We start from the raw sequence: 24,707 nt of genomic DNA, 5'->3' as shown, positions 1-24,707 counted from the left end.
ACTTCATATCTGTCTTGCGCTGCTGTATCTGCAACTGGAACGGTTTTTATAAACAACAGTTGTGATAGATTGAATGACTTGCTCATAATATCGTAAACTGTGAACAATATTGAATCCCCCGTAGACAAATGTTTCTGTTGTAGAAGTACGAATACTACAGTACAATAAATCCAATGGAATTGATTTTTGAGTCCGCACCCCAAAATCAGCATCCAAACACAATCACGATTTCAACCTATTACTCTACTAATCATGGATAAAATTGACCTCTAATTGACATGTAAAATGTCTATTTTTTTTACTTTAACAATGGTTCAGTGAATATAGTCCAGTTACAAGTAGTGTAACTTCATGATTGGGTTGGAAAAAATCGAAGTTTGTTTTGGATTTCGAGTAAGTATTCGAGATTATGGGCCAATGTGTGTGTTGAGGGAGGGGTTGTTATTGTCATGATGTGTAACAACTTGAATATTTGTGAATTATTACCTCGCTGTCAAGTTATTATGTTAGTTGAAATTTAGAGGCCTATTTTTGGGTCATGACTTGTTTTATAAGCACTGTACATTTTTTGTACATGTAACCGTAAAGACACCTTTCTCTGTCTGGTCCTTTTTAAGATATTAAGTATACGTATGTATGTATGTATGTATGTATGTATGTATGTATGTATGTATGTATGTATGTATGTATGTATGTATGTATGTATATGTGTGTGTGTGTGTGTGTGTATGTATGTATGTATGTATGTGTGTGTGTGTATGTATGTATGTATGTATGTATGTATGTATGCATGCATGGAATAAATCATGTGATCATAACAAGGATACGACTAATACTATGAACGTTGTCTTCGGATTATTAAGATAAGACTGATTTGATATCTTAAGTAGAAGAAAATAGAATAGATGATAAACATTGCTCCTGGTATAAACATTTGAAAATAGAATTAGGTTTTGCACATTCAGCAAAGCATCCAGCCATGCAACATAAAATAATATTGGTGTCTTTGGCCGTACTCTGTGCGAGCCACACAATTTTAGCTTACTCCAGTGGTTTCGTTAGCCATACAAATGTGATAACCAATTCAACATATGGAAGGCTACGCGGTATGCGTGCTGTTCAAACTGACGGCAAATTGTTAGATGTGTATTTGGGGATTCCATTCGCCGCTCCTCCAGTGGGAGACCTCAGATTTGCAGCACCAAAGCAGCCAGATTCGTGGAACTTTATACGGGATGCGTTATCATTCTCACCGGTTTGTCCACAAAATAGTGGTTACTACACAGAAAGTGAAGACTGTTTGTATCTGGACGTCTACACTCCATATGCTAACGTGAGTATCAGACAACATTTCAAATTGAATGATTGTTTAATTTGATTGAGATCATAGTCAATATTTCAGCATCAGGCAAAACATTCAATTTTTTCAGAAACTGAGTTGAAATTCTGTAACCTGACACCTTGTCAAATACAAATTCATCCCATAGTTGTTATTTGATTAGATTCGAATTGAAATTATAATCTATTGTCATGTGTTTGACATACAGAAAAGTCCAACGAGCAGTAAACTACCGGTAATGGTATGGATTCATGGAGGGTGTCTGGAGGCCGGTGCAGGCCAGGAATATGACGGTAGTATCCTGGCACAGAATGACGTAGTTGTCGTCACTGTTAATTATCGCCTTGGTGCTTTAGGTAAGTTGAATCAGAGAAGTTGTTAACGTATGTGGTAATACTTATGGCTTTATATGGATATCGGTCCTTGTATTTATTATGATAATAGATGTGTGTATATGCCACAGAAATAATCATAAGTTTGAGTAAAGATGAATATGGAAACATTAGGAAAGAGAAAATGAAGATGATGGGTCTAGTAGTGGAGGGGATAAGAGTAGTTTGTGACCAGAATCATTCACTTCTTGATACAAGTATGAAATTTAGAACAGACATTATCATAGGTCTACTAGATACTGACTCGAAAATCCAATATGGCTGCTATATTTCAATATGGCCGCCACCGAATTCCATTACATTATCCTTCCTGGTACTAAAACTATCAGGTTTTCAGCTTTGTTATATCTTGGGGATGATTTGTATATTAATAATCATTCTGAACCTCTATGTGCAGTTCAAATTAAGTATATTGGTGACAGTAATATTTGGAGGTGGAGAGTAGCAAAAGGACGACTATAGTAAATGATCTGTGGTCTTATAAATGACCTATTGAAAGGTTGTCAATTCAGTGAAATCAAACACATAGAAATACATGATATCGTCTGTGTTTTAGGCGATTATAGTCGATATATAACCTACCATTAAACAAAGATAATGGCTTTAATAAAACTAACCAGACCTGTGACTAACTTTCGACCAGTTAAACATAACACCATCGGATTAACAAAACACACCAAATATAAATGTTGTTCTCTTTCCAGGGTTCCTAAGTACGGATGACTCTGTGGCTGCTGGAAATTGGGGCCTACTGGACAACATAATGGCCTTGCAGTGGGTGAGAGACAATATAGAATACTTTGGTGGAGATCGTAATAAAGTGACTATATTTGGACAAAGCTCAGGGGGAAATAGCGTTTCTCTTCTGTTGTTTTCTCCTTTGGCGAAAGGTAAATACACATGTATTATGTTATCCCATATTTATTGCCAGAACATTTCGAAATTGTCAACCATGAGTGATATGGCTGTGTTAGATGGTAACAATTATATAGTGTGTGTATACAGGTGTGAACGTAGAAAAGGCACCTGTGTATCATGGATTGAATGCTCAATAAAATATCAGACTTTTTGGTGTGAGATAGACTTGAAAATGGCGGGGTTATTTTACGTTGATGTTTGTTTCCCCCTCTAAGGCTGTCTGTCGGTCTCTTTTTCGGGGTGTCTCTCTGTCCATCTGTCCTGTGTGTATTTCTGTTGGTCCCTCTCTGTCTCTCCGTCCCCACCCCAATCTGTTTCTGTACATACCTGTCGATTTCTGTAAATCATTATATCATACACCATTTGTAATCCAACTGTCTTAATTATTTATCAAGGTTTATTCCATGGCGCTATATCACAAAGTGGAACTGCGGAGTCCCATTGGGGTGTATATCGATCACCGTACAATCCACGTGATTCTGCAGACCAACTAGCCGATAGCCTGGGATGTTCTAAGATTTCATCTGTGGTTATGATAGAATGTCTTAGAAGTAAAACTTGGCAGAGGATTGCAAGCCAAACCGTAACGGTAATTCTCAATCCAATCTGATTAAAATCCGATGTAGATGTCGGCTAATCGTGCATTGCTATCTTACCATCGTTATTTAGCTTGAATTGACCTTCGTAGTACATGTTTACGAGGCGATCAGGCTAAAAACGTAAACATCTACTACGAAGGTCAATTCAAGCTAAATAACGATGGTAAGATAGCAATGCACGATTAGCCGACATCTACATCGGATTTTAATCAGATTGTTCTCAATCATAACTATTCCCCTTTTCCGAGAATTAAAAAGTTAAGAAAAACTTACTATTTGAGTTAAACTGAAGTTTTATGTTATATTTGCTTGTTTGTTTTTGTTTTGTTGTTGTTTTGTATGGTTGTTTTGTGTTTGAGATTTCAATTATTTATATTATGAATATTACAACAAACTGACAGCAACCATTATGATAATGAAACCGTCGCAGGTCGTTGATCCAAAACAATTTATCCTAATGCCGACCCAATAAATACATACATACATACATACATACATACATACATACATACATACATACATACATACATACATACATACATACATACATACACACACGCGCGCACGCACGCACACACACACACACAACAAACAAACAAACAAACAAACAAACAAACAATCGATCGGTCGATCAGACAGGAAATCGCTTCCCACGGTTTTAAGCCTCAGTAGATATTTGCTGTATAACAGTCCTCGACGTCTACTAATGCCCTCAATACCTGGCAATAAGCGTATAATAGTTACCTTCATAACTTACTTGTCCTCTCACCAGGTACCTGAAGATTGGTGTCAGTGGACCCCTAATGTGGACGGATACGTTATTCGTGATGACCCTAGCAATCTCATGTCAAAAGGAAACTTTAACAAAGTGCCATTCATCGTAGGCAGCGTTAAAGATGAATTTTGGTATAGTAAGTATATACACTTTGTGAACTTCTTGTGCTTTAACCCCCCCCCCCCCCCATCCAACCATCAATGTTCAAAACAAACCGACCTTTGATTTTTGGATAGCTGCTGTTGGTATCATTTGCATTTCTATGGTAACATGTTTGAAAGGTAGACCATTCCAATACATCAACAGTAAGCAAATGTCACATGATTCTGCAACTATTATAACACGAGTACACTATATGCTACATTTAAAAAATAAAATATTTTCCTGTCCCGATAGTTTACATTTCCATAGTACAACAATCAGTAAGGAATACACATTAAATGATCTCTCCTGACTTTGCCGACAGGTCAGAAAACAATGACGAAAGCCCTGTTTGATACCCGTTTGAGCTATTTGGTAAATGCAATGTTTGATTACACTGGCAATACAGACGCCATCTTTGACTCTATTGAGTATGAATACACCGAACCAACAGACCCAGACAACACGGAGGAAATCAGGAATCAGTGGGTAGCGGTAAGTTTGACTACTACACGATACATTCAATTCGATTTGAAAGTTCAAGGAAAAATTGTTATGTTCCAGTATTATGGAATAACTTGATATAATAATGAATAAAATTTGTTTATCATCAGTTTTATAGATATCCTATGATTGTGCTTAGAGCCATATAACTTACTACTATACCATAATATTAAATGAGGAAATGTCCCGGATAATGATAACATGTTGGTTGTGATGATAATGGCGATGGTGCTGGTGCTTTTAAAATCGAATGATGTTATCATAGACATTGAACTGTACTTTTAATGCGGATCATTTGGTATTTAGTATACCAGGTTATGTAATTTGACATGATACGTATTTTGTTGAACTCCCTTTCTTGTAAATATTTTACCAATCCACCATAATATAAGGCAAGTAGTGGTCTGAGGGCAAATGCAAATAAATTTCCCTTGAAAAGATGATGATGATGATGATGATGATGATGATGATGATGATGATGATGATGATGATGATGATGGTGATGGTGGTGGTGGTGGTGGTGGTGGTGGTGGTGGTGGTGGTGGTATTATTGTAACGGTAACTCAGACAACTACATAAGTTTATAACCGTCCTGTTGCCAATCATTCGACGACACAAGGGAGCAAGATTTGTTTCAGTCTTAGCCTTCCTCATCAAGAAAACAACATGTCTTTATATAACATAATTACAACAAACAAACTTATAAAATTCATTGCAAATTTAATTTTAATCGTTTTCTCTTTTTTTCAGCTTTACACCGACTACGACTATGTAGCACCGGCTGACAGACAGGCCGCGGGACATGCAGCACTCGTGGAACATACGTATGTCTATGCTTTCCATTACAGAGCTCAGTTCGCCCCTTCACTTCCTCATGTTGGTAAGTTTTGGTTGAAGACAAATATAATAAATATAGAATATATTCTACATGGCTGTTAGAATGAGGCAGACGTGTGGTTGGATGTCAAAATTATTCCTCTGTCATTATTGGATGTCACATCACATATATGGACGATTTGTTATGCGATGTGGGTTTTATGACGCCAACAATGCAACATTTTTCTTCATTCAGCCGGAAAATACTCGTTACCTAAGGGTTGGCACTACTCGCCTAGCGACTCGTAGCGACAAAGGCCCCTTAGGTCCCTCGTATTTTCCCAAGCTTGGTTAAAATGAATATTGGTGAATAACATCTAAAAGTACTCTACTAGTAGGGACATTAATAATACATGTATAACATTTGTATACTGTGATGTATAAGGATGTATTAGATAGGATTGAGAATAGGCACTTTCACCTAAGATGACCATAACTTTGTTAACTTTCCAAACTTTATTGTCGTTAGGCGTGACCCATAGTTACGAGTTGCTGTTCGAGTTTGGAGCTCCATTCGCAGGACCAAATCGTACATGTCCATGGGGATGTCCTAATACAGGGTACAATACTCATATTAAATGGACTGATAGCGACCTGGATATGAGTGAATTTTTCATGGTATTAATCACCAACTTTGCCAAATATGGGTAAGTTCTATAATGCGTCGAATTTTACTTTTAGAGGTTTTAACAGGATTTAACTTTTCCTTTAAGTTGATAGCAGCAATCAATACAAGTGTACTAAAGGCAGAAATAAGTCTGACTCTGGACTTTTCCTTTAATTTCTGTGTGCATAGTATTCAATCATTTGATTTTCGAAATTGTGTCTCAACAGAGATCCGACACCAACACCAGTCAATGGTATCACATGGGATGAATTTAACGACATGGACGACGCATATCTTGAATTTAACGAAGCTTCTCAAGTAAAACACGATTACAAATCAAGAAAAAATCTGTTTTGGAACAAGTATTTTCCCAAAGTAGCGTACGGTTCGTCAACTACCGGATCTCATATCGCTGCAGCAGGTCTTGTGTCCGACGATGCTGCTGGTTATGCAACCGTCGTGAAAAGTAATGTCTTCGTTATGGTTTCGATGTTCACCACAGTGCTGACTGTTTTACTGGAATGGTGAAGCTGGTCTTCATTCACTGAGTTGTAGAACAGAGCAATAACTAATATCAACTCTAGATAGCCAAGACTTGTTTAGATTAGTAGTGTTGCAAGGTTCCAATATTGTAAGCGTATTTCAGCCTTTAGTTTTTAAAAAAAACACCGATTGTCACATTGGTATTATAGAAACTCTGCAAGCGCAAAAACAAAAACAATGTGAGTTCTCTTCCACGATTCTTAGTAATTGTCACCATACATGCTACAAGGTCTCAAGCCATAGCTCAACAAATGTAACAAAAATCATAACAATATCACAATATACCAGACGTTACACTTTCATATTAGAAAGGGTTTCAATTTTCCGTAAAAATTTAAATATGGTATGACAACATTTTAAATTTGGAGGTCAGCATGGAGCCTCCCCCGCGCATGATTACATTGGGGAGCTCCCCTCCCCGTCCCCGACAAGAGCTGACATTCAAACAAGAGTACAGCGAAATTGATATTCTATTGTAGTAAAGCGGTATATTCGTAGATTAACACAGAAATTAAATCAAACGAAAATATTAGTTATATGTAACGATAGGATACCTAAAATGATTCACGTGTCAAAGTTTAATGTTGAACTTTACAGACTGACATATATGAATACATTGCAGTCGTTAGTCCAGATAGGTCAAAGGTCAATGTTAGAACTATTACAATAATTACAGTGAGACTATCTTTCAATCTCCATTCCTTCAAAGTATTCCTTCATTTTCTCTATTCCTTCAAAAGTACTAGCTAACAAAATATTGCCAAATCCTTCATCAACTTCAACTTCCTTCATAAATCTGTTATTTTTTCGTTTTTAAAAATAAAACTGACTTCAGCATAAACATAGGGAGTATAGTGTTATTCAAATTCAATCTGTATATCTTCAAACTAACTTAACTCATCACCACTATCATACATATTTCATAGCTACTGCGACGGTATCTTTCAAAAATGAATCGCACAAATGTGGCTACGCCTCGTGATTCTAATCACACTGACTAGGTATTAGCAAAAAGTAAATACTGAGATCTGATATCTTAGTTTTACTAATCCTTGTATTTTTGCCCACCTTCAAACAAACCTATGTACATGTACATGCCATTGCTAATGTTAAGATGACTGAGATTCAAAATAAATTTCACTATATTTGCAAGTGTGTGGGACTGACTGACTACGTAAGTGCGGGATACCATGTATCATGTACCCTATACCACCTGGATGTGCGGTACTTGTACGTCAGTCTGTATTCTGTGAAACCCCATGGCGAGATCTAGATCTGAGAATATTAAACAAGGAAGGTGGATTGGCATATATATATATGATATATTTTATATAAATATATTTTATATGTATGTATATATATAATTTATATGACAAAAGTGAAATTTTAAAAGGCAGTAAATCTGAAAATGGAACATATTCAAGTTGACATATAGTAGACAATATATATATATATATATATATATATATATATATATATATATATATATATATATATATCAGTGATACATTTATGATCTCTTCTCGAATGCTTCGACGCACTACACTTGTTCAGAATATATTAACTGAAGCATTTTTCATTACCTGAGAGGAGCACTTTACTATAGTGTAATTAATAGACCTCCAATTTATCCTTAATTTATGCGTGCTCATAACCACTCATCGGAACCGCTCTTCGTAAGCATTTTATTCACCGTCTACACGTCTCTGTTCAACTTTGTTATATGACGCATGCGTAGTGAATGAGAATAAGAAAGTGAAGGACAATGGGATGCGACTAGCTTAGAGCACTTCGCAATAATGATTGTGTGATGAATTTGACTGTGTCGAAGTGACCGTGACAAGGTCATCCACAATACCCAAAAGCTGTAAGGTACATGCAGTTGGTAAACAAAGATGTCTTATCCGCTTACCTGGAATATGTCGAATTCGCTTCTAGTCTTTTTTTCAGAACATGCGAACAATGTTCTGGAACGTAGACGTTGCGCGCCCTCATCATAAAAAAGCACAATGGAGGCAACAATGGCGTCAATAAACAATAGTCACCTTAGAAACAAATGTACTCATTCATCAGGCTGTGTTCAGACAAAAATTCTCACCGATGTGTATAATCTCGACGAAAGTGCCCGTGTAATGGGCAGCAAACTTTCCAAGATTATTGCCGAAGGAAGAGAAAAGAAACGTAATATATCGTACAAGTAAGTTTATCGAGTTAGTTATGAATTTATTATAATACATGTAGAATAATGGATCGCTTGTGTCATAAATTGGAGACGATATCGTACACGTACATAAGTAGTTACTCGTTGATAGATTCATTGACTGTCAACGATGCGATGTTAGCTCCTGGATGACCACTTTCCCTGAAAATCAAAGCTCTTCAATTGGAATCACTTCAAACTTTGTCATGTTTAAAATGGTTTCCGGTCCTTCATAATTAACAAGAGAAATTCGTGGTTCACTGTCTCGTCAAGAAAATCGGCAAAATTTTAAGATTGTACTTTTTTTTTAGAGCATTCTACTCTAAAAGAAAGTGAAAGGAATTTGATTCGAAGATATATTCCAAAGCGAAATTTACATGTCAACAGACAACAGAGAAAACAGACATACCAGATGTGTATTCAAATGTACATTCACGAATCTCAAGTTCATTCTTGTAGGCATCGATCTCCTTATATTTGATTTGGATGATTCTATTTTTGGTTTTGGTACGCTATTGGTTGGCTTTATTTGATAATTAGATATCGCGGAAAGTGTTAACATTCTGGTTTGCTGACAATATATAAGCACAATGTATTCGACAATTCATAAAGTTTTTGTCTTTCACCAGATTTCCGAGCGGTAAGCCGCCGCTTCACACAATCTCGCAGACAGCATTCATACACCATGATGAACTCGGTGTGACGTCACTTACAAGCATCAGTATTGTCTCTACCAGTACAGACAGTGATTTACTAATATTACCGCTTGAAAATAACACAACTACCGGCAGTAGCTCTTACGAAACATCCGATTCCGATACTAGTGTCGAAGGTAAAAAAGAACAAAAGAAGACTGGTTTTATGAAAACAAGAACATCCTCTGTATTTGTGATAGAGGGCGTTATCACATGGCCGTCAAACATTCTTGAAGTTGTCCGGGAGAGGCGGAAAAGAGGGGACATAAAGGAACCTTATATACCACAAACTAGTATAACTGCTCAATGACATCTGTAATACAAATCAACCTTTGTTCTGAAGCCTTCCAAACAAAACGGTGTACATTTATCTACAGCAATCTTATGCCAACATTGTGAATATTGGATTTTCTTGCAAGATTTCAATAAATGAGTTGTTAATGTCATGGTATTTCAAGACCTGGTATGAATATGGTTTGAAGAAATCGTATAGTCTATGTCTATACTAGCTGTGAACTGACTTCGTAGTAATTCACATTTCACAGTTGGCCACTACTATTTTTTTGTGATTTTTGTCACTTGGTATATTTCAGCGTTTACTCAGGCACGGTCTCCCCCCCCCCCCCCTTCACACACACACTTTACCTTTTCGGACAATTAACAGTATTTGGACTGTATTATTACACGGGTTCAATGCACACCACGTTCACTGTATAACATGCAAGAGATACTGGATATATGATAAAATAATTAAAAAGTTAAATAACGAAATAAATCTATTGTCACCGTATATATTGCCCTGTTTTATAATCCTAATGATTAACATAAGTAATCATTTTGGTATTTCTTTGTGTTCCCAAAGATGTACACTGACCAAGAATATACAGCCCCTGTTGACTACCATGCAAAACACCATGCATTATTACAGGAAAACACTTACAAATACTCATTCCACTACCGATCAAAGTTCAATCCAAGTCCACCATACCAAGGTTAGTATAGATAATATGGAACAAACTGCTAACGGTGAATTGTCATATATAATGCAAAAATCTGAAACACATCCAAAGCTGATTCACGCAACTTCAGCCCTAGTTCTATGTACAGTACATGAATATTCAATATGCAGATTTACTCATATCACATGTTTAAGATAGCATTTACATATATTACTGGCTATGTGGCCTATATTTAGTGACAGAGACTCACCGAAATGATATTAGGGATAATTCCTAATTCTATATATTTGTCTTTCTATGTATTTGAATTTTGTTGTTGGCTGAAATCATTCTTAATATTGTACACGTATTTTAATAAGAAAGTCTTTCAAATATTCATAAAAGAAATTTAAGTGTATTCTTGAATATTTGTTATAAATATTTCCCTTTTTAAATTATCGTTTTTTAATTATCTAGAACATAGCACGACAAGGGTTGTGGGAAGCAAATTTTGCTTTCAACTTAACTAAGGATAAAATTTTACTTAAAACATCAATGTTACAAACAAGTTAGCTCATAGACAATCACATAGTGTGCACGTGTTCAAATCTGTTATTGGAGGACTAATAATGCTAATGTTCCACATACTGTATGGGTTTCCATGGCAATACAAATCAAGGAACAAATACTCACACAACAAAAAATTATCTTGACAATCAGGTCATGGTTTGTCGGTCTTCCATGAAATGTGTAATTTCCTAAGTACCTTTACCAAGAACAGAATTGCATTGCATTGTGATTCAGATGATACATTCTCATTCGTTCAACAGGTGTCACTCATGGTAAAGATTTAGCTTACGAGTTCGGCACTCCATTCTTAGAACCCAACCGTACATGTCCTTGGGGCTGTTACAATAATTGGTACGACTCCCAGCCCTATTGGACAAACGCTGATCGTGACATGAGTGGGCTTTCTATGACGTTGTTCACAAACTTTGCTAAATATAGGTAAGTCTGTCATCACGAATACAACTTTCCTTGTCTCCTGTTTATTGTCTTTAGCCATATCTTGGATATCAAAAACTGATATAAAATCTTTAAGTTGTCATTCCAATTATTCAGTCTTTTTCACCGAATGTAATCCTGCTTTAACACTTTTGTCTTCTACTTTATTCGACCAGGGGATATTCTACAACTAATAATAATATCCTACCGTCCATGTTTTATAATTTAAATAAAATTTGATGTCAAAACAGATGATGACGGAACAAAAGATGACTTATTTAATTAACCCATACATTTTTAAATACATACATACATACATACATACATACATACATACATACATACATACATACATACATACATACATACATACATACATACATACATACATACATACATACATACATACATACATACATACATACATACATACATACATACATACATACATACATACATACATACATACATACATACATACATACATACATACATACATACATACATACATACATACATACATACATACATACATACATACATACATACATACATGCTTGCATGCATGCATACATACATGCTTGCTTATGGTACAACAAAGCCATATCACAACAAATACATTCGTCTCTTTCAGTGATCCAACACCAACACCAGTCAATGGTATCACATGGGATAAATTTGACAATTCCACCTATGCCTATCTTGAGTTTGATGACGTAACTGAACTGAAGTTCAACTACAAGGCAAGAGAGATGTTATTCTGGGATGATTATCTACTGACCATTATTAACCGAGAACAAGAAGTGGCTGAACCAATTGTCATCACCCTTCCCCCTGAAATGTGTGAACCGTCGAGTGGAATTCTATCAACTCACAGTCTTTCATCCGTTTCTTACATGTACCTTAGTTATTTCATTTGGTTAACTGCGTTTGTGAATGCTGTATGATAAAATTAATATAGACACGAATATTTCAAATGACTGATTTTAACCTTATAACCTTACACTTCGTCGTATGACGCAATATTATGACTTAAGACACATTCAAGATATTCATGATTTGTAGATTTTTGATGCTGCCCATTGAAGAACAAAAAGCTAAAGACAAATAAACATACGAGATTAAAGAATGACGGAATACGATATATTGTGAATACTTTTATCAATATATTACATTTGGCCCCATAACTTCTAATATTTGCAATTTCTATCTCAAAATCGAATTTTTCTGTGCCACCCTAGATTTTAACCTATGTCATGCCCTCCGTCACCCTGTTTGGACATATTTTCCACAACCGTTCAATAATCAACACTTATGGATAATGTAAAATCTCCTATTCAAGTTGGTACATGCCAAACATTTAAGATGACGTGTTCAGTTCACGCTAACAGTTTATATAACTGATATAATCAGGAATTACTGTTGCAAACTGATCCAGAACGAGCCTCACTTTAACGCCCACTAACATCCATAAGCACACAAGTGGCAGAGAAATGGGAGGGGGGGGTTGTAGTGTGCGATTTGTGACATTTTGACGGAGTCACACATGCCTGTCACCTATGATGACATGGGTGTCAACATGGATAGGAGGTTCGATTATTCATGGTAGGGTTTGGAGACTGCATGAGCTGAATACATGAGAAAATAATTATTTTGCCATGTCAAACCATAGGTCTGACGTGGTAAAGTAACTTGTGTACAAAACACTATAGTAATGAAATTTAAACCAAGGCAAGACTGTCATTATATGATAATGATCTCCCTTCCAAACATGTATTTTTTACCAAGTTTAGGAAGCGAATATTGTTCCCTGGCCGAGATAGCTCACGAGACCTAATGTGAGATGTGACATTTAATTGTTACATTGCCACCATTGTACGTGAGTACATAATGACGTGCACTCGCCTAGCACGTGCAAACCAGCGCAGTCGGTCGGGTCACAGCAAACAGAACCATAGCAACAACATAAGCACATAAACATTACCATCCTTAACAACGTATGCATACCTTGGGATAGAGTGATGAAAACTGTTACATAGTTTATCATACATTGTTAGTGTCAAATATGTATATATCCGCTACCTTGGAACTGATATACCAGATTTACTAATCTTATCTTAAGCATTGGACGTTCATGTAATAGACAATGTTACGTGTTGTTTCATATTAGTTCTGTCCTTCACTGTATCACAGCAAGATGTTTTGTGCCTTCATTACTCTGTTATTGTGTGTCTTTTTACGTTCTACCTTAGCCTATACGGGTACGTACATAAACCATACTCACACAATAGCGAACACAACCTATGGCCAAATTCGGGGCGCGCGCGCATTACAAGATGACGGTAAATTCATGGATGTGTACGTCGGTATTCCCTTCGCGGCACCGCCCGTTGGACAACTTAGATTCGCTCCACCACAAAACCCAAACCCTTGGACAGGAGTACTTGACACACTTGTTTTCAAACCTGCTTGCCCGCAGCGCAAGAATTACCTCAATGATGTTATTGGTGGTGAATTCGACAATTACGACGAAGACTGCTTATACCTGAACGTCTATTCACCCGTACAGGTATGGCAAATATGTATATGGCAACTGTGTACGTATATGACTGAACCCGATGACGCGACGTGTGAGTGCATGTGTGGAGTATTCAGGCTGTTTCCAGGAGTACTTGCAAGTTCTAGTGGTCTCTGCCGTCATCCTTTCCCGGCGTGCGTGCGTGCGTGTATGGATACGTGCATACATGTGTATGTATGTGTGTGTGTGCGTGTGTGTGCGTGCATGTCTGTATTGTGCATAGTCTTCGTTAATATAAAGTCAAAAACACTAGAGATTGTCATATATTATATGTATCGTCCATTTTCTGTTCCATATATACAATGACTACATTCATAAACTTGTCCTCCCTGAGGCTAAATATCTTAAGATCACCCTCTCAAAACCGTCAATAAAAATGCCATGCTTGATGCACTAAGTCGTTAAACGTCAGGAGGTGGCGTATGGTAGGCATTGAACAGTAGTATGTGAACACTGTAAATAACTTAAAGGTAAACATTTTTCTATTATTTGATTAGGGGAGAACCATTTGATTTATGGGGGGGTGGAGGAAGTGGGTATGGCTTCAAAGTTGTTGCCTATTGTCAGTTCTGCCTCAAATTATTTTTTCCATATGCAGAAGCAATGCAAGTTTGTTGGAACAATCTTTTTCTCAAGCCAGTACACGGGATCAATTTGTTTTTCTCCTTCACCTGCCGACAAATGTTTTCCCCCAAAACCCTCCACCCTCACCCCCATAAATCAAATGGTTCTCCCCTTAGACGAACTCTAGGAATGGACTATTGCCTGTCATGGTATGGATACACGGTGGTTGTTACATTGTGGGGACGACAGAGGAGTATGATGGCAGTATACTGGCCCAGAATGGCGTGGTAGTGGTGACGGTTAATTATCGACTAGCTGCTTTAGGTTGGCTATCAGTTTCTACATTTCCAATTTAGTTAACGACTGTTTTCAAATGTTGTTTTTTTTGTTATCAATACAAATAGAACCCTTGCAGAAGTTATATAAAAACGCCTGTTATTGGATGTTGTTTTATCAGTGACACGCAATTAAAATTGGCTTTAAAGGTGCCATAAGGTCATCTCCTTATAATTTATACATTACACTATCAAAGTGACATGCTCTGTTACAAATGCATTATATGTAGGTTCCAGGACGCTGTTATCTGTATTGTGAAAGTGGATGTGTGGATTATTGTTGCGCTAATAGCAGTTATCGGATAATCAACGATTTGAAAGGCAGACGAGGTCTTGATGACAAAAACAGCAAAGTATTGTACTTACTGAATAACTAAACTCACACCTTGTATTAAGACATAATTTATAAACAATACGATGACGTAATTTATCATACGTATAAAAATGTTCAAGAAATCTCTACACCATGAACTCAAAATGCAGCTAGACAACTTATAGAGAGCATGCATCGATATTTATAAAATCATATTAAAATATTTCAATCGAGATTGCATATTATGTAAGTGTTTTCACTCGAGTAAAAAGCTTACAAACTCAGGTTTAACCAATTATATCACTGCTAAGAAGGTGGAAATAATATACAAAGCCTGTAAAAAAAATATCAGAAAAAATTGAAGTTTAAGTTGTAGAGTGTATTAATTGACAGTGACAGGCAGGAGGACATGCTGATTCTAATCGTATTGGTGGCATTGATTGACATAGTACCATATACGTTTATCGTTAGATAGTGCCCAGACGCAGACGGAATCGCCTCAGAGACACCATTTTACGCGAGAAGAGATCAACGATTTCTCTACAGAGCTTCAACAAGACAGACACACTTTGATACATATATGAAAATATTGTATATAAAATTCATATTTACGATCTTCATACAATATTTAACCATTGGCTATAATTTCGTAAAATGTTATGTTTTTCATTTTCTAAAAATGTCAATAATTCCCGACATTTTAATTTGTTGTTGACTATTCCATAATATTGCAGGTTTCATGAGTACTGATGATGACGCCTCACCTGGTAATTATGGATTGCAGGACAACATCAAGGCTTTACAATGGGTTAGAGACAATATTGCAAACTTTGGGGGTGATCCTAACCAAGTAACAGTATTTGGACAGAGCGCCGGGGCTGGTTGTTCAACTCTTCTATTGTTTCAATCTGCAGCCAAAGGTACGCTGGCACTTTTTGAGCACAGAGTATGTGTTCAGAGAAAGTACACAGAATGCATGTATTCTGGAAACCAGACCAAAGTGAACACATGCGACGCGTCCTAAGCGTCAATTTGTTTAGAGTGTGGAGGATTATAGAAGTATTGTGGAAATGTTAATTTAATCTGAGGTGTGTAAAAGATCACATTTCAGAAATAAACGGTACACATTTACTGTTCTATACATAGTAGTGCTCATTAGGTCTAATATAAGGAATCAACTATCGACACTTAGTCAATTCAACATTTCTGGATTTTTAGAAACATTGCATGAGTCTTATCCGCTTTAAGTTTGGTTCAAAACAGTGAAATCATTTTTAAAATACCTATGAGATATGGTATACTTATGTTTCAGGCCTCTTTCACAAGGTTATTGCAATTAGTGGAACATCTATGGCTCGATGGAGTATGTATAGATCTCCCTTTGTTGCAAAAGGAATTACAATGCAACTAGCAGAGGCAGTGAACTGTGCCGAAGGCTCATCACAAGATATTGTTGATTGCTTGAGAACTAAAACCTGGCAAGAAATTTCTGAAGTCATAATCAAGGTAACTTTAAACATCCCATAATGTACTTATAGATTTGACAATAATAAAGCAAACTTTGTTTGATAAATCTTGTTGATATAGATTTTTGTTTTGATAAATCATATACATAGTTAATGACATTTGGCCAGGTAAATGGGCAATATCTTAAGAATGCAAACTTGGAATATTAAATAAATTTGATACATACAATCGTAATAAAAACTTGCTCTGTAAATCTTGTTGACGTAGATTTCACATGATTTTTTCAGGAGTTACTGATTAGGGAATATTAGCTTATAATGTTATTTAATATAGAGGATATATATAGTAATGGCGTCAAGTCATGTATGTGCTACACACAGTTAGATATAATGGATTTGCCATGCATATATCCATCTAATTTGCATAAATATTTATAACTACCAAATATGAGATACATCATCCATTGTTGCTCAGAATTTCATCAAATGTGATATGATGATATTTAACATGATAGTTTCAGGTTCTACCAATAGGAGGCGCTGTTTTCATTCTTTCACACTTCGTGAACGTGTAATGTAATAAACAATACAGAAGTAACAACAATAAGAAGCCTTGATTTTGTTCCAATGAAAGGCATTCAGATTACATCTGGTTTGTACTTGTGTTTCTCTTTTTATGAACAGCCACATAGTGGTACTTGTGATTGGATGCCAACTATTGATGGTAACATAATTGTCGATGACACAAGAGATTTGGTAGCGAGGGGAGAATTTAACAATGTACCTTTAATGATTGGTTCCACGAAAGATGAACAAAGTTATCGTAAGTGTGAATCGGAAACAATAATTTCATTTAAGAAATTGGCACCAAGTATGTACCTCTATATATATATATAATTCTAATAACAGACAAAGAAACATCATATATGTGTAACCCACCATTCAGCAAGAGTGTTAAATCTAACATCGACAAAAAATATTTCTCCGTCTTATTGAGAGGCATTTCCCCCCAAAACACCAAACTACATAAGATCTTTTACATAACCCTGTGCCTTTCTTATATTTTATGAGCAAAAAATGCAGCTAAAGGCAGCTAACATTCAGGTACTGTTTGAGCATAAATACCTGATCACGGGTAGTTTTTACTTTTCATTGTACCATGCACGATCCAAATTGCACAAAAATATGGAATATATACTTTGGTCGTTCTACGTCACGACAACGCGTGTCTATGTCACGACAACGCTCGTCTACGTCACTGGTTCTGTTGTATTTGAAATATAAGTCAAAACGTTCAAAATTACCATTACTAATCCCGATTTTTCTTTGATATTATTGGCGCTGGTATAATCATGTTATTCTTGAATATTTTTCTTTAATCAGCTGGAAAATACTAGTGACGTGTCACTACGAGTCTATCGACTCGTAGGACACTCTTATTCTCCTTGGCTGAACGAAGAAAAATATTGGGAAATCACATCTAATTGTCATCGAAAGATAACCCTGTGTTTTTCATTGTTAGCATCCAGTACCATGTCTAAGGAAATGTTTGACAGTGTAGTGGAACGTTATGCAAATACAAGATGGGGTCATACTGGTAACGAAGATGCTATATATCACGCGTTAGTATATCAGTATACAGATCCACTTGACCCATTAAATGAACAGACTATACGAAATAGTTGGACTCAGGTAACAGATTACATCTTAGATTTCATCACATTACGTTATAAATTACTGGGTATCCACCACAATAATTATGTCTTCTTATGAACTAAAAGCGTGTTTCCAATGTACTACCTAATTACATATTTCATCTAACGTTAAGAGAAGATTCCCAGAACCTTTAGCTTGAAACGTATCGGCATTTGATCACATTCTATCTGCGCCCTCTACGGTACCATATGGCGTGCCCAAAAGATTTTGGCATTACCAAATTCTTGCTTTATATAAATTCCAAAAACGCAAAACAACACTCAAAACATTCGATAATGAAATAAATCCAAGATCACTGTATACATATTTTATAATGTTTCACGTAGATAATCATTCTTGTATTTCTATGTGTTCCCTAAGATGTGCACTGACGAAGATTTTACAGCTCCTTCTGACTACCATTCAAAGCACCATGCATTATTACAGGAAAACACTTACAAATACTCATTCCACTACCGATCAAAGTTTGATCCAAGTCCACCATTCCAAGGTTGGTATAGATAATATGGAACACAGTGCTAGCGGTGGTGAATGACAAGAATTCCAAGGCGAAAATCTGAAATGCATCCAAAGCTGATACACGCAACTTCAGCCCTAGTTCTATGTTAAATATTTAATATGCAGATTTACTCATATTACATTTTAAGATATCATTTTCATATATTACTGGGTATATGGCCTTTCTTTAGTGACAGAGACTCGCCGAAATGTAGATCAGGGATAATTCCCAATTCTATATCTTCGCCTTTCTATGTGTTCGAATTTTGTTGTTGACTTAAGTCGTTACATAAATGTACACGTTTCATAAGAAAGTGTTTCAAAAGTATCTTCTCGACTGTTTGCAATATGTTGGTGTTCAAATTTTCATTTTTTTAACCTGCTTATTACACAATGTGATTGCAATTTGTGATAATCAAATTTTGCTTTCAAGTTAACCTAAGATAAAATAACACAAAACATCGATGTTACAAAATAGTGTCGGCTGTTCAAACCTGATGACAAAGTGTACATCCAATTCTGTTATCGTAAGAACTGATCATGACAATGTTCCACTTGCCGTATTAGTTCCCATGGCAATCACGTTCAAGGAACAAAAAGTCATAATGGTAATGAGAGGTAATACATGATTGTACAAATTTTGTCTACACAATAAAATCATATTTCCTAGAATTATAACCAACAAAATCAGAAAGGCCATGATTTGTCGATCTGCCACGAATTGTAAAAGTACATTCACCTGCGAGACAGATGATACATTCTCATTCGTTCAACAGGTGTCACTCATGGTAAAGATTTAGTTTACACATTTGGCACTCCATTCTTAGAACCCAACCGTACATGTCCTTGGGGCTGTTACAATAATTGGTACGACTCCCAGCCGTATTGGACAAATGCTGATCGTGACATGAGTGAGCTTTCTATGACGTTGTTCACAAACTTTGCTAAATATAGGTAAGTCTGTCATCACGAATACAACTTTCCTTGTCTCCTGTTTATTGTCTTTAGCCATATCTTGGATATCAAAAACTGACTTTCAATCTTTAAGTTATCATTCCAATTCATTTCATTATTTTCACCGAATGTAATGGAGATTTACGTTTTGAAAGTACATAATTATTACGATAACTTGATCGTAGCGTAGCATTGGCAGGAACACTCGAACAGTTGAGACAAAAAGTTCGGTAGAACAGGGGTGATATGGGTTTTTGATCTGCCCTGTTTTACGTCACACAGGTGAAGATTTGCACGTGTTTATGTGATAAAACTCAATATCCATTCAGTTGGTAGAACAAAATATACATGCTACCTTGTAGTGAAGGGATACATACACATACATACATACATACATACATACATACATACATACATACATACATACATACATACATACATGGTTATGGTAAACAAAGCCATATCACAACAAATACATTCGTCTCTTTCAGTGATCCAACACCAACACCAGTCAATGGTATCACATGGGATAAATTTGACAATTCCACCTATGCCTATCTTGAGTTTGATGACGTAACTGAACTGAAGTTCAACTACAAGGCAAGAGAGATGTTATTCTGGGAAGATTATCTACTGACCATTATTAACCGAGAACAAGAAGTGGCTGAACCAATTGTCATCACCCTTCCCCCTGAAGTGTGTGAACCGTCGAGTGGAATTCTATCAACTCACAATCTTTCATCCGTTTCTTACATGTACCTTAATTTATTCATTTGGTTAATTGCGTTTGCGAATCTAATATGAATAAATGAAGACACGAGTAAAGTTGAAGCAAGCAGAAAGGATACTTATTTACTCCATTTTAAACTAAATTATGTCATAAATACTTTAATGAAAAACTAGTTAATTGCTAAATGAGAATAAACGTTAAATTCAACAAACTCTGTTTAATGGTGAATTGCATTAAATTTAAGCTTCAGAGTTGTATGTTTTTTCAAATGCCAGATTTTAACTTCGAAATCATCACAACTTGTCGTATGATGCAATATTACGAGTTTTAGATATTACGTACAAGACATTTGTAAATTTGAGTTTTGATGCTGACTGTTGATGAACAAAAGACTAAAGAAAATAAACACCTCAGATGAAAGGATAATATTTTTTATCAAATGTGTGCACTAGTATGGTCAATAGGTAAATAAAAACACCTTGTCTGTGGGTAAACAGACATAACCATTTAGAACCGTGACTCGTGTCTGTGATTTTAGTCTTTGAGATATGGCCATAATTCAAGAGAAAAAGGCCAGTCCACAAATTCCGAATCACAGGTCCAACCCATGATGCCTATCCAATAGGCAAGTACTTGGGTTTGGGTCAAGGGCATGTGCAGTTAACAATATTATTGGTCAAGTGGGCATTTATACAATTACACTGTTTCAAACAAAAGTGTAAACTTTTGTAGTATTTTTTGAGAAATTACCAGAGGCACCCTAAATCTACATGTTGTTATTACTAATACAAGTGAAGGGACTAAATGGAATATTATTGTTATCTACACTCTATTGGTCATATAGTTTCTGAACTGAAACGGACTCTATGTTACTTTTCCAAACATTTTTCTTTGAATAAGAGTAACTTCCCTCCGAGTAACATACATAGCTGCATAATTGACTGTGACGTCATACTTACCAAGTGTGGGCATGAAACTTTCGTTACATATGCCAGATAGTGTTCAAGTGTTTTGACAGAAGTATTCAAATAATATTGATTGACGACAGATATAGAAAGAAGCAAGAAATGTTTGCTTCGACGCAAGAATTATTTAAACGAGCGATTAATATTTATAATCCCTAGCATGCTTTGACATTTTACATGGAATGGCGTTGTGACACTTAAATGACGAGAGCGAAGGCTATCATATTACAGCCAAATGTCACACACGTCCACTTATGTCATACGAGCGACTGTAGTGGCTACTTACAACTTTACCCAAACGTATACACGGTGTGGATTTATCTTGTACAGCGCGAGACAGTAACAACTTTTTAATTTCTATTGAGTGAATAAACAGAGAAGATAATTTGTTACATTAGGAACAACTTGTTGACATAAATAACAATTGCGTTCATTAACATACGACATACATGCCTTTTTCAAACTATACCACATGCCTTCTTCAAAGTATACTCCATTGCCAGTCATATAATTTTATATGCGAAGGATCCACAGAGTTGTCAAATTCTTAGCATGTGAGAATTGTTGATGCCATTTTGACATTATATTATTTTGTATGATTGTAATGTATCGTGTTTTCATTTTTTCATTGTTGGTATCTCTTCTTGTGAAGGCTTTATAAATAAATAAATAATAAATAAATAAAAAAATTACAGAAATTAAAAGAAACATTTAAATGCTAACTTCAAGGTATGTAATGCTTATTCTATTTGAGTGCTTAGAAGAAACCACCGACTTGTGATCACTCGATGCACGACTACATTTCCTCTGTGTGTCAATCAAACAAATTTACTGAGGCAGGTTATTGTAACCCAATGACCCTAGTAATGCATCGCCAGTGCGTTACTTCTATAGTTTAACTTAAAACCATAATAATGTCACGGTTCCATTTCCTGACGATTTACGATTACTTTAGTATTAAAATCAGAGATAAATTCGTCCCTTCTGGCCAATATATTTCAAAGTAAGGAAACTGGGCTTCTCGATATTGTTATTATACGTCGTGATTTTGATCTTACCAGGAGCCAGTAATCCTTATAATGGCTCCAATCAATCACGATTTATCTACTTTTCTTGTATGAACTAAGTTTTAGACATACCATGTCCATGTCAAATAATGTAAGTTGATCTTCACAACTTCACAAGTATGTGGTAATCTATTTCATTTATCTGTAGCGAATTAGTAGATGAAGTGTTACATTTAAATGTCACACCGTTCTTTTTTTGTATTTGTATAGGTTCGACTTACGTTGTCTTGGTGATTCCTTTGTCGAACATTTCCGTCTTTAAAAGTCAAAAGAATCAGAACGCTCCAGGTATCTTTACACTGTATTACTAACGAGCACAGTGTTTTCAGGTATTTGTGAGGTTTCAATTGGGATTGAAAGGGGAAGAAATTATTTTTCGACTACTGAGAATTCCTGTCTATATATATGTTAGTATATCTTCGGTCACCATGTTTTATATGACGCATAATTTATGATAAGTATGTTCTTACATTATACAAGAAGTATAAAACATGTACATGCATAATGTATTTTTACCTCATTGCTTTTTATGCTCTACGTCATTTGTTTTTTTATGAAATCGGTCAATGTTTTGAAAACAAATTCATTAAAACGTTAGTAGGTGGAAGAATAATTCTATTCTAATAAGTACCTGCCTTAAGATTGTGATAAAGGTCAACAACAGAAACTTTTAATCTCCACTTGTATGGCCTTTATAGGCTCTGTGTTAGTAATGTGACATAATTAATGACGTATAGTGACATTAAACCTAGATCAGTCGTTACTGATTGTGTAGATATACGAGCTTACAGGAAACGAGCAAACTCGGAACATCAAAGAATGTTTGAACGTTAAAGGTCTGCAACAAGATCACAGGTGTCGTGACACAATAGCTCTTTTGTGAGTTGATATAGGTTGTGTTCGTCACAGGATAAAGTCAGATAAGTTTTATCATGTTCCGTCATGCTTAGGTGGGATTGAGAGATTATTTGGTGAAGTCGTGTGTAAGCTTACTCTCTAAGGAGTCCTTGTAGAAACTTCAACGCCCAAGATCTGATTCTGGTAAGGGTCAGTGTAACTTGATAATATGTCGTGTTTTACTTCTTACTTGAAAAGTGAAACCCTATTATAATACAAAATATGAAATCATAAATCGATACTAGAAATTTAAAAAATTAAAAAGTTCTCCAAAATGCAAGTGCTGGATTCTTCAAAATACTTTATTCAATGTTAAAAACGGTCCTCGACATGAAAAACTACAAAAAAATACTGCAATAAAAAGATTGACATATACGTCTCGCCATACATAACAATAATTTTGGAAACCGGTCATGAAAATCCGAAGTTTAGTACACAAATTATTTTTCTGTATTGTTTTGTTGTGTGTGGCGGTGGGAGTGGGGGTGGGGGGTGACTGTTTTGGATGTTATGGTGTGCAATAGTTTGTAAGTTACACTAAGCTGGTGATATTCACTATACTAGTGCCAAATAGTTTGCTATCATGCTACCAGTACCCATATTTGTTATGTCATGTATATCGAGCATAAAAGACTAAGTCATTATCATAAACTCGTACCTAATTGCCAGCACCAATATAAACAATGGAATTCAGGTTCATAATTTTGAAAATAGGTGTGTACTATAGTTTCCCTTTAAATTCACAGCTTTCAATTGTATCAATATGTTAAACATGCACGCAATGACTTACAATGCTAGTTACGTTATTTCGCTTTGATTTGTAATCTGAAGCCCGCGTATATATATATATTTCCATAATACTTTGTTTATTGCCCTGCGCTGTCCTGCCCTGTCCTGGCTGCATGTCTGCCTAACATGTGTAGTGCACTTCTTATTGCAATATCCATGCAAAGTGCCTTTTTACTTAATACGTTAAAGGAGCAGTGAAAACAATAACCTTATAATTGCATCATATTACAGATAGTCTTATTCCAATGGAAGGACATGAAAAGTGGAATTTACGAACTTGCTAAATATCAGCTTATATTAATA

At 35.8% G+C, this 24,707-nt stretch overlaps 2 protein-coding genes across 2 annotated transcripts; both read left to right on the top strand.

Annotated features, from left to right (window-relative positions):
- Nucleotides 1-979: 979 nt before the first annotated feature.
- Nucleotides 980-12,643, top strand: LOC144452411 (neuroligin-4, Y-linked-like). Its single transcript, XM_078143502.1, has 10 exons — nucleotides 980-1,333; nucleotides 1,548-1,695; nucleotides 2,436-2,621; nucleotides 3,045-3,238; nucleotides 4,021-4,159; nucleotides 4,490-4,659; nucleotides 10,452-10,581; nucleotides 11,358-11,535; nucleotides 12,167-12,373; nucleotides 12,598-12,643. Exons 1-10 carry the CDS (start codon nucleotides 980-982, stop codon nucleotides 12,641-12,643), a joined length of 1,752 nt encoding a protein of 583 aa, XP_077999628.1.
- Nucleotides 12,644-13,729: 1,086 nt separating this feature from the next.
- Nucleotides 13,730-20,760, top strand: LOC144452410 (neuroligin-4, X-linked-like). Its single transcript, XM_078143501.1, has 9 exons — nucleotides 13,730-14,101; nucleotides 14,851-14,998; nucleotides 16,057-16,242; nucleotides 16,635-16,828; nucleotides 17,473-17,611; nucleotides 18,311-18,480; nucleotides 18,865-18,994; nucleotides 19,779-19,956; nucleotides 20,448-20,760. Exons 1-9 carry the CDS (start codon nucleotides 13,730-13,732, stop codon nucleotides 20,758-20,760), a joined length of 1,830 nt encoding a protein of 609 aa, XP_077999627.1.
- Nucleotides 20,761-24,707: the final 3,947 nt, after the last annotated feature.

The sequence above is a fragment of the Glandiceps talaboti genome, chromosome 22, assembly GCF_964340395.1.
Source record: "Glandiceps talaboti chromosome 22, keGlaTala1.1, whole genome shotgun sequence".
Lineage (NCBI taxonomy): Eukaryota > Metazoa > Hemichordata > Enteropneusta > Spengelidae > Glandiceps > Glandiceps talaboti.
Note: the sequence above shows the minus strand (reverse complement) of the source record. Positions and strands in the feature narration are given on the sequence as shown.